General features: G+C 34.9%; 1 protein-coding gene across 1 annotated transcript in view; it reads right to left on the bottom strand.

Annotated features, from left to right (window-relative positions):
• LOC120631280 overlaps nt 1-10,535 on the bottom strand; it is a 338,187-nt gene extending 327,652 nt beyond the window's left edge. The window contains 2 exon segments of the mRNA XM_039900764.1: nt 9,346-9,391; nt 10,518-10,535. Coding sequence (XP_039756698.1) covers nt 9,346-9,391; nt 10,518-10,535 — 64 coding nt within the window.
• Between the last annotated feature and the right edge of the window lie 1,735 nt (nt 10,536-12,270).

Here is a 12,270-nt window from a genome sequence, read left to right as displayed (position 1 = left end):
AGACGCTTTGTTCACGTAATAAAGTGAATTTTATGCTCTAAGCCTAACTCCGTTTAAGACACATTACACAGAAGGGCACTGTCTGTGCAACCCATTGTGCATTAATCTCCACAGAGATTACATTATCCTCCAGAATATAAAGCAGCGAGCCTCCAGCTAATTTCTTAGCCTAGAATAATAAACCAACTTTAACCCCACGCTTTGTGTGGTGTAATTTTAAGGTAGTTTCTGTAGAGTCTAGACTGAGACCAAGATACTGGCGAACTTAAGAAAGATTAACATTTCCTTTAGATACATTTTTAATGATACTGCGAAAATATTTAATACGGAAAAAGAAGAATGAGTTGCTCACAAAAGGGAAATAATTCAAATTAAAGTGTACTTTTAAGTTAACAGTTGTAGCATTGTGATATGAGAAAAGATGTTTAAGTCTGGCATAGTATGGCCATGTTTTAAGAAGCGAATACAGTAATATTACCAGAAGAATGTTAAATATTTAAGAACACTATCGTGTAAAAGAGATGGAGCGCGTCCAATGGATTTACATGATGATGACATAGTGTAATATAAGGGCAAGCAAAAGTGAATATGTGTGAAGTACATTTTTGAAAAACAACCCGTTCAGCAGTCATCTGTCAAATTAGGTTGAAAGTGCTCAAGCTATTAATAATGTATTCAGTTCTTTATAGCAAAAAAAAATACATAGAAAAAAATTCAAAAAAGGAATTTTGAGATACCATCTGCAGCAAACAATGCAAAGAGATGCCAAAAATACAAAAAAATGTTTTCAAAATTTAAATTTTTAAATACCGAATATAAATACATTTAATCCACCATTTATATTAATAGGAACGCCCTTTATTTTGATATCAATAATGAGGGAGTGGTGAAAGAAATATGTATTCGCAATTTTGTGGTGGCGGCCATCTTGGATTTGAAATTTATCCTATTATTTCGTATTCTACTTACTAGTCAAGCCCTTTCGTTTAATACCCATAATGACGGAGTTGTGAAAAATTATATTTTTGTGTTGGTGGTGGCCATTTTGGACCGATTTTTATCAAACATAGCTAAGCCCACTCCCGACTAATTTCAAACAACGCCCAACTTTTAACACCCGGTTGTTTATGCTTCAGGGTTTAAGTAGTTTTACTTATTTATTTTACTTACCAATATGTTACCTATTTAGATTGCGAAGGTTGTCAAAACCGTGTTCAGATCAGTTCAACTTGTCCATTCATAAGTTCTTTAAAACTAATCTCGAGCCAATCCGTTTTCACTCTTAAATCCTAATACAAACGGTATTAGGATTTAGGCCACTTTGAAGAAATCCAAAGGAAAGAAATTGAGTCGGCAACACCACAAAAAGAAATTCCCCAAATTTCTCTCTTCCTAAGTAAATTACCCCAAAATTGGGAAAACAAGATAGGCATGAAAATAATTCCCATTGTCAGGGGACTCAACTTATTGAGGCGAACCAATTTTCTTTGAGAAACTTCAAATTTTTCCTTTGCCGAGCCTTTGGCCTTTCTCCGGAAAATTCCGTGTGGTCTGAGAGCTAATGATTTTGTACAGATTCTTATTTAACTTTCATATAATATGGTTGATATAATTAAATTTTGCAATAACATTTTACAACAACGAAAGACGAATGCGCAGTGGGCAGCGACCCTCCTTTCTGAGTCCAAGGCCGGGGTTCGATTCCTACTATTGGAAAATGTTTGTGTGATGAATATAAATGTTTTTCAGTGGCTGGGTGTTTATTTGTAAGTTATAAGTATTTATTTATATTGTTCATAAAAATATTCGTCAGTCATCATGGTACCTACCTATGTTAACAACACAAGATACGCTTACTTTGGGGCTAGATGGCGAAGTGCGTAGTGCCCTAGTAAAAAAAAAAAATATACAAATCATTTGAAACACTCATCATATCAACCCAATACCTGGCCTACAGTACAGGGCACGGATCTCCTCTCAGAGTGGGAAGGGGTTAGGCCGTACTCCATATGCTGATCACGTGCAGATTTGTAGGCTTCATACGCCTATTGAGAATGTTACGGAGAACTCTCAGGCACGCAGCTTTCCTCACAATGCTTTCCATCACCCATAAAGAACCGTTAACTTAAATTTAATATTAAACGCACATAAATCCGAAGAGTTAGACATCCGAAGCCTGAAACACTAGGCGATCACCGATTCAACACTGGGTATATAGGCAGTATCAATAGTCTTATAACTGAAATTTTCGTTAAGTCATTGGAATAAAGTACGAACGCTCTAAACAAATATCTAATTAGCTCTTAGACTAGTCTTATTCTGCTAGCTTGTCAGAATTTATTTGCTTTTCAGACATGCAAATACATAATGACGACTTTTTTAATGACTATAGAGATTTCGATACAATCGAAAAATAAAATCTACGATGCGCTCTTAGCAACTAACATAACTGATCAAATTTAAAATTGGGAGAGTTTTCTGCCTCAGAACAAAGCATGGATTTACTGAGAGAGTAATTAGTGTAGCAAGCATAAGAATACGATATCATCAGCTTTGTTATGGTGTAGAAGTAGAGCATTTTATGACAATGCTCGGCCGGCGAAGTAAGCTTCTACCGCCATGGTTTCATCTTCCGCAAAAAGCATTGCTGTGTTCCGATCTGAAGAGGGTTTTAATCGGTATAAACACGGACATGTGGCTTCACACCTTCGCCTCATGTTGATAGACGAAGTTTGGCAATTTATGGTATGTATTCCTGGCATACCCTATGAAGTTCTGCTCTTATATTATCAAAATTAAGCTTAATTTGCTATATATACTTCGCGAGCAGGAAAATCTGTGTGGTGTAAGTTACAAATTCTTCAATCCTTACACTCCACACCAAACAGATCTTCGGCAATGTACCCTCTAACAAGTTTCGCTCCGAAACCGGAGCATCCTCAGGAGATGTCGACTTTGCAATTAATAAATGTTACGTGATACCTTAACAATTAAAACGTGCATAGAGGGAACATTGCCGAATATCTGTTTGGTGTTGAGCATAAGGATTGAAGAAATTCTAATTTACATCACACCGATTCTCCTGCTTTTTGCAGAGTATAGCAAATTAAGCTTAATTTGCTATATATACTTCGCGAGCAGGAAAATCTGTGTGGTGTAAATTACAAATTCTTCAATCCTTACACTCCACACCAAACAGATCTTCGGCAATGTACCCTCTAACAAGTTTCGCTCCGAAACCGGAGCATCCTCAGGAGATGTCGACTTTGCAATTAATAAATGTTACGTGATACCTTAACAATTAAAACGTGCATAGAGGGAACACTGCCGAATATCAGTTTGGTGTTGAGCATAAGGATTGAAGAAATTCTAATTTACATCACACCGATTCTCCTGCTTTTTGCAGAGTATAGCAAATTAAGCTTAATTTTGATAATATATGAGCAGAACTTCGTTAGTAACGCCTGCTTCTATCCAATCTGTTGATACGTGATGGTTTCTCACTTACAATGAGGTGCGCTATCTGGTCAGTCCATTAAAGTAACTTTGAAATAAACTTATCATACTATATGTATGTATCACTATAAACGTATCAAATGTACGTATAGCTTAACTGTTTCTCACCTAGTTTTTTACTTCATATTTCCTTGCCCTTTGTCTCGAATATCTAATTTTAAAGTGCCCTTTTGTAACCTGTCAAGATATTTTTGAAGTGAAATCTGCTTTAGTTTATTGCGCGTTTTGCGGTAGGGGCAGAACTTTTAGGTTCGCGTCACTGACAAGCGACATGCTGAAGTGACGTGTTGTGCAAACTGTAGACGCTCCTGCGTATAGGCTTATATAACACTTTATTTAGTTTTCACTTACGTCAACAGTCTTCTATAGTTAATATAGTCATATTTTTTCTCTGAATCCTAACTAATGTTATAAATAAAAAAAGAGTATTTGTTTGAACACATAGTCAGTTAAAAGGTCCATCCTTTGTAACATAGGCTAGTTCACAGAATTCCAACAAAAAACCACTCCACTTTTAGATTGGTTTCTCGTACAAACGGTTAGTTACTTCATACCATTTAGCAAATGTTCTAAGCGTTCACCGTAAAATTTGAAAATGGGAAATGGTTTTTGAGCTAGCAACATTCCCAATCTGTAAAAAAAACTTAATAAACGCAGACGAAGAGTTCGCGCAACAGCTTTAAGAATACAATTACCTAAGTAATTTTTTCCTGGTTTTTTTTTATGCCAGCCAACCTGGCCTATTTGAACTAAGAGTCAACATCTTGTAGGCAAGAAATAATATTAATATAACCTAAGTAAAAGTATAATAAATAACCCTAACAAAATAAAAAATCCACTATAAACTGGATCGACGTAATAAGTAAGTTCCCCTACCTAGCGGCGGACATTAAACAGATTTCTACGCCATAAAATCTGTAATTTGAATTCCTTAAGATGGGGAGTCTCAACTATTACTCATAAGAGGCTATTGCGTCTGCGAGTACGGTAAGGGTAAAATTTTATATTCGCCAACCGATCGAAACTCTAGTTCAGATTGTAGGTTTAAAAATGTTAGATATTAGCAGGCGGAATTCCATGAATTCAAAATATTCTAAAGTTAGGTAGTTGAATTCCATTAGTTCATATTCCTTATTCCTTTTTAATATAGTGTATATATATATATATATATTTATATATCCCTATTCCTACTATAAATTTATAAAGTGTCCTGAAGGTATAAGAAGTAATATAGGATGCTTTTTATCCCGAAATTAAGCTCAGTTCTCTCGTGAGAGGGAACAAAAGAATTTGACGATTTTAAACCAGGCTTAGCTATCCTCAATACGTGCTGCCACATTTATGAGGTACTGTCTTTCGAAGAACAAAAACAAAAGCGGACGGATTCGCGGTTAACAGCTAGTACACTATATTAAAAAGGAAAAATTTGACGCTATGTAAACTAGTTGTTTATAACTTTTCCTGTATTTTTATGTGGTGTGCAATAAAAGTGTATTCAAAGTGTGTACATTATTCTACTAGTCAAGCCGTTTCATTGATACCCATATTTAGGGAGTTGTGTATAAAATATGTGATGTTTCCATTTTTATCGACTTTTCATTTTTGTCGAATTATTCACATTTCAAACAAAAAAAAACATAAGAGGTTAAAAATTTGTAGATTCGTTAATAAAATTGCATTATGTAGCTCTATGAACCGTTTATGTATGAATAACCTGTATTTACACATATTGTGACTGAAACTATTGTCGCTAGGAAAACATTAAGTCCCTCTGGAAAACGAAAATCCCATGCAGACTAAATCGCGATCGGAAACTAGTAAACAATTAGGTTGGTAGGTAGAGGCCCGCTAACATACACATGAGCAGCTCGGGGCATAAACTCCTATTCTTGTAACCCAGCTTCTCGATGAAGTAGTATTATTTTGGAAGAAAGTTTTATGTGACATAACTTGACGTTCCTAAAATAACATATATAATTTATTTTTATTCCATTACAAGTTAGCCCTTGACTGCAATCTCACCTGTTTGTGCAGCTCAATACGGTAACGGGATAACTTGTTAGAGTTATGACTGTGATGTGACTTCTACACTGCATCGTGATAGGAATTTAAATCGCTTGGCGGGTCGTCATTGCCAATAGGGTAGTAACTAGCCATGGCTAAAGCTTCCCACCAAACCAGACCAGAAACAATCGGAAATTATAAATTTCTATATTGTATAGAAGCAGGCGTTACTTTGCGGAAATCCATGATATATTATCAAAATGAAGCTTAATTTGCTATACTCCGCGAAAAGCAGGAGAATCTGTGTGGTGTAATTTATAATTTCTTCAATCCTTATACTCCACACCAAACAGATCCTCGGCAATACACCCTCTACGCACGTTTCGCTCCGAAACCGGAGCATCATCAGGAGATGTTGACTTTACAATGATTAATTGTTAAGTCAACATCTCCAAAACAGGAGCATCATCAGAAGATGTGTGGAGGTATGGTGTGGAGTATAAGGATTGAAGAAATTATAAATTACACCACACAGATTCTCCTGCTTTTCGCGGAGTATAGCAAATTAAGCTTCATTTTGATAATTTCTATATTACTCCCGGCCGGAAATCGAAACCGGTTCTTCTAAATTGTGTTACCACACCACCCAAGAGGTCTTCATAAATTCTTCTGAAACAACAGCGTAATACTGCGATAGAAGTTAGCTCCCAGATTGATACAAAACTGATCGCTATGATGATTTAACTATCATAATTTCATGCACGAAAGTTAACTGAAATCACAGGCCTAATTTTTAATTCAGAGAAAACCTTCCTCACCACAAAATTGCCGATTTTTTATTGATATAACAACGCCGTGAAAGCTGAAACAACCACTAAAAGAATATTTTTTGAATCTTAAATCAGAATAGCAAGAGTATAATTTAATTTTATAACTGCTATAAATTCACCGTCCAAATGTTTTCCAAAAACGAATTAAACTTTCTTAATGTAATAAATTATTGAGATAAACTCGTTTCTAGTGATTCAAGGAATGAAGACAAAATCTGGCTATTTCCAAAGTAAACCATTTAGCGAAAGATCAACATGATGTTTAGTATAAATATTGTTAAAGATCCGTTAAGTAAAAATTACTACTTTTTTTCAGGAAAAAGAAATAAAACAAAAAGGCAGGTTATTAATGATAGTTTTTTAAGAGTATAGTATTATATCGTTTTAATGATAAATATCATGAGTATCCTTCGCCGTAAGGTGTAGGACATAATAACTGGGATTAACTTCTTAACGTACTCTCTATGAGGCACGAGGTTTGACGGCCCAAATTTTTTAACTCTGGGTACATTTTGGGAATTCACGATAGACCTTAAAATCCTAAATCAAATATGGTAACCACTATACCAAGACGGTTTGTAGCATAGAATAATAGTTTTAATTAACAACAAAAAAATTGTTTTTGGCGTAGAGTTAGTTGAAAGGACACTACGTCCTTTCAACTAACTCTATAAACAGGCTCCATTTTACCCGAAAAAGAAAGGTCCCTGGGGGATTTCTAAAGAATTTCGTAATCGAATTACGTAATAAACGCGGATGAGAAAAGTAGAGAACAGCTAGTGAGTGATGTAACGGACTCTATAGTATAATGCGTCGTGCGCTATCTAACAACAATCTTAGTAATTGTTTAGCCGTTCAGACAGCGTGGCTAAATAGTGACGTAAAAAATTGCCTAGTTAAGTAGGCCTTTTAAAATTCCAGCGGATACACTACAAAAGCGATTAACAGGCCGTAACCTTTTGTCATTCTACACGATTAACAAAGGTTATCTGACCCTTTAATGTTTAACAGGATTTTCACCCGAGGGAAGTATTTTACGGAAGAAGGATCGAAATAGCGAAGGAAGTTTCAAAAGAACTATATTATTCGTGAAGGCAATGAGGCACGAGCGGCAGCGTTACTGATTATTCTAGTTTATAATATTTTTTTATTTCATTAGAAACTTACTTTTAAGTAAAGCGAACACAAGCTCGCTCTCTCTCTCTCTCTTACACACATGAATACAGATACCCATTTTCTTCAACGATACATAATGATTTTGTATTGAATGAACTTTATTAGTTTGTAATAAGCCATTTCATCATTTTCTACTGTAGCATCTAAATAAGAAACACGCACAGGGTAGGCTAATGTAACTTAGACGAGTTGAAAAACTCAGTTTAGGCCGTAGAGCATCGACAATTTACTTAAGCTGAGGCTGAGTTAAATATTGAAGCTTTAATAATGTATTAAATTTTTAACTACTTTATTTCGTTACTTCTCACATTTATTATGTTTATCTATTAGAATATGAGTATGGAATAGGAATGAAGAACACAATATCCTTAAATTACAGTATTAGATTTTGTGTTAATAAAAAATAAAAACATTAAAATAGCAGTCATTCTTAATATAATGGAACCATTGCTACGCTATTATCCCTATTAGATTAACATTAGATCTAAATATAATGGTAACATCCGGTAACTTTTTATGTGTCGACAACAAAATACTTTCGTGTGATTCTCATATAAAGCTGAACCCTTTTGTAATTCTAGATAGATAGGAATTTCAGGTATATCACACCCAAAAACTCACAAACAGTCTAATAAAAACATACTAAATTACGCTTATCGCTTATGTATTGGACGCCTGCGCTACATCCATATCTACCCTCAATCTGGTCGATCCAACACGGAACGCTTAATGTTGCTGCTTAAATGTGGGCCTCCTATTAACGACTTTTGTGTAGACTTTATCAGGAAAAATACAATTTATTACGTGTACAATTAATATTACGGGAATTTATGCCTGAATAATAGAGCCCACTTTCTGTTGGCTTTACGTGTTCCGAAGTTCTGCACAATGACGTTTTGTATTGTACTACTTGTGATTACGTTTTAATTTGACTCAATTAGTTTAAATTAGCTACAACATTAATTTATGTACACAAGGGTGAGTTTTTGAACAACTAAGCAATGTTCTTACGTTATACTACCATGTAATGTGATGGTTTATAATGATATATTTATGTGATGTGCTATGTTTTTATGTAAGATTAGTATTCATTATGAAGATGCCGCTTCCAAATCCACTGACACGTACCTAACCATATTCAAAATATCGCAGTTAGCCAGCTAAACCTATAGGTAAAAGAAGATATTTCCAATTACTTAATTTATACGTTTAGTCAAAAGAATAAATAAAACAACACCATCCCTTTATCATGTCAATGTAAAATAATAAATGTGTGATTAGAAACATTTAGGAGAGAGGCACACAATTTTTATATAATTTTATTAGTACCACTTTGAGGGAATCGATAAGTATTTGTAAAGTTTAATATTAAAGTGAAACTTTTCTGTGTTGCATGTCGCGTGACGATCGGCCGCGGAGTAGGGATAAAGCGACAGGTGCTGGTCATGGCGGCGCATATAGTTCGCATCGCAATCTAAATAATTGTTAAGTATTTTGTATGTCGTAGGTACTCTAAGACACAGAGTTCAATAAAATATAAGTTGGAGACCAAGTCTACTTTTATCATTTCCCATTTTCCAAGTATGAAATTAAGATCGATTTTTATACCCTTAATGGAATATTGTTCCGAAAATTTTTAGTTAAATGTCTATAATGTGAAAAATAGTTTTTACTTTTACCGTGGTTTCATAAAACCACACAATCCTTTTCTTATCAAATATTTAGTTGAGAAATTTTGTGTTTGTGACTTTAACCATATATTTTCATAAGATAATAAGTATTAATAATAAACCACATAATATAAGTAAATGCAACTCACCTGCAGCGGGAGACAGCTTGGTGACGACACCCCATCGAGATTTCCACTGCAATGACAAAGAAAAACTTTTGTGAATATAACAGACTATAATAACATACCAATTATACTTACATTTTTAAATGGTTAAAATTAGCTTTCATTTTGATAGATAATGAAAAATTTATATTTTAAATAACATTTAATTAAATGGTTTAATCGCGGTCAGCCCTCTCTAACTAGTTTAAAATGGGTCGTTTCATTTTGTCAACGCATTCAAGTAACGCCTTAATCAGAATTCGCGGCGGTAAACAGACTCTAAGCTAACCGCTCTTACAGGTTAGTTCCTGGGATACGCTGTGAAAATAGAAATAGTTTAATATTATATAGAAATATTATGAAAATTAAGCTTAATTTGCTATACTCCGCGAACAGCAGGAGAAACTGTATGGTGTAATTTATAATTAGTTCAATCCGTATACTCCATACCAAACAGATACAGATTGCCGAGGATCTGTTTGGTGTGGAGTATACGGATTGAAGTAATTATATTATGGATTTCTGCAAAGTAACACCTGCTTCTATCTAATATTATATTGAAAGCCGAATGGTGCAGTCGGCAGCGATCCTGCTCTCTGAGCCCAAAACTGTGCAAAATTTTTGTTCGATGAATATGAATATTTTTTTAAGCGTCTGATTGTTTTATCTGTATTTTAGTAGTAGGTACGAGTATTTACTATATACTACGATACTACACATATCGCCATCTAGCTCCAAAGTAAGCGTAGCTCGTGTTATGGGTACTAAGATGACTGTTGATAAATACTAATAATACACATATAAACACCCTGACACTGAAAAACATTCATGTCCATAACACAAACATTTTCCCAGTTGTGGGAACCGAACCCACAACGTTAGACTCATAAAGTGCGGTCACTGCCTACTGCGCAAAAAAAAGAGCCGCTAGATTCAAGCTGCTCAAGGTGGTATTTAGAACTCCTTACTAAGTCGTAGATCCAGCAGTGGACGTTCATTTGTTGACATGATGACGATGATGATGATAGATTTTAATTTCTTTGTTATAACGTGATATAAAACATCAAGAAATATAATATTTTACGATAGATCGAAAATATTACTCAATAGAATCACATTCACAAGTTTAATAAAGTGAAACCCCCAATGTAACTCACCCAAAAATAGAAAGCCATGTCTCATTTTCCTATTCAAGAAGCATAAAGTTATTTTTATCTAACCAGATTGAAGAATTAATGAAGCAAAAACATTTACTGTCGGGGAATGACGTGCTGGCACCATTATCCTCGAAAGCCTTATTGCTATGGAGTAAAGTTCAAAGTTACTGCTGAAAGATTGGCTGGATAAGTCTTGCAGTGAGGCGTAGAGTAGCAGATTTATAACGCTACAGCAATTTATTTACGCGATAGTTGTTCTATGGAAATAAATATGGATTTTTATGTTGATAGGTAGGGGTGAGACCTAGTTGAAACATCAGTCGACTAAGTTGGTTGTAAACTCAACGATAACCTAAGGTGGTCAAAAGATGGGTTATAGATATCATAGGCAAGACTGAAGCAGAAAGGACATTTTAACCTAAAAACCCTAACCTAAAAACAAGGCAGCAAAGCGCTCTATGGTAAATATTCAGTATTAAGACCCTTTCTATGTTACCGTCCTGGCGACCGTTGATTGGCCGGGAGGAAACGCATAGACTATCGCCATCAAACAACGCTCGTTCGTAACGACAACCAAAATCATAAAACCTATTATAAAATAATTACCCCAGCCGCAGTTCGAGTCCTTCTTCATTAGATTTGTATTGTGTTTTGCTCAATTAGCTGGAAGACGACTGCTGGCAACCTGAACGTTTCAGTTACAGTAAGTAGGTATTTTATTGCCCGTTGTCGATTCTGTGTAACTAAACATCTAGGTATAGGTAAAACTGAACATCTAGGTATGTATCCTTTCGAAGATACCTTGCAGTTCAATGGTAGAATGTTAGGATGTACCCAAACTAAATAGAACTGTAGCACACTTCCGATAATATCTATCTATCTATCTATATATATAAAAGAGAAAGTGTGTGGGTATGTTCCGTATAGGCTCTGAAACGGCTTAACAGATTTCAATGAAACTTTCAGTGAATCTCCGGATTGACCTGGCGAGTAATCCTGTAAAGTTTGGTGACATTCGGAGCACTCCTATTTTTGAACTGTCAACCTGTGAAATACAGATTTTATTTACTATGATGATTTTCGATTGTTGGGTGTACATGGGTGTAGATAATGATCTTCATCCGCTCGAGAAGAGAATAGAAGAGAATGAATACGAAGAGAAATAAATGATTTATGAGACTTAAATTAAAAATTTAATTTTGGGGCGGTTTTCCAAAACTCAAAATACAATTAGGCTGATGATGATTATGATTGGTTTGGATTAATGAAGCTAAACTGTAGATTCCGCTTCGCCAAATGTAATCCTTCTAATGTTCCCCGCTTGGAGCAGAAGCCTTAATCTCAATTACAAGAAACAAACAGCTAGACGCCCGTCTCAATTAAAACTGAGAATAAATAAGATTGTAGTTTAAACTCGGTTACAAACTTAAACAAGTAACTCGCGTGGTACGTGTTCAAAATGTTCTCATTAACGAAGTTTGGACATGATGTTTGTCCTACTAACTTATCCCTGTTTTCTTTAATGTTCAGCTGCTCCGAATTTCGCATCTTAACTAGGCACACGGATTGGTGATCGCACTATTGTGTGTGTGTGTGTTTGTGTGTGCGTGTGTGCATCATTCTACAAATAAATTTTATATTGTAATGTTTTTGTTTATTGTTTTATATGTTAAAGTATGTTTTTATATTCAGACCAGCCTTTGATTGTAATTATAACAACTGTAATCAACACAAGCGATGATGAAACCTCAGG

This window comes from Pararge aegeria, chromosome 17 (genome assembly GCF_905163445.1).
Source record: "Pararge aegeria chromosome 17, ilParAegt1.1, whole genome shotgun sequence".
NCBI lineage: Eukaryota > Metazoa > Arthropoda > Insecta > Lepidoptera > Nymphalidae > Pararge > Pararge aegeria.
This window is presented reverse-complemented; position numbering and strand designations above follow the sequence as displayed.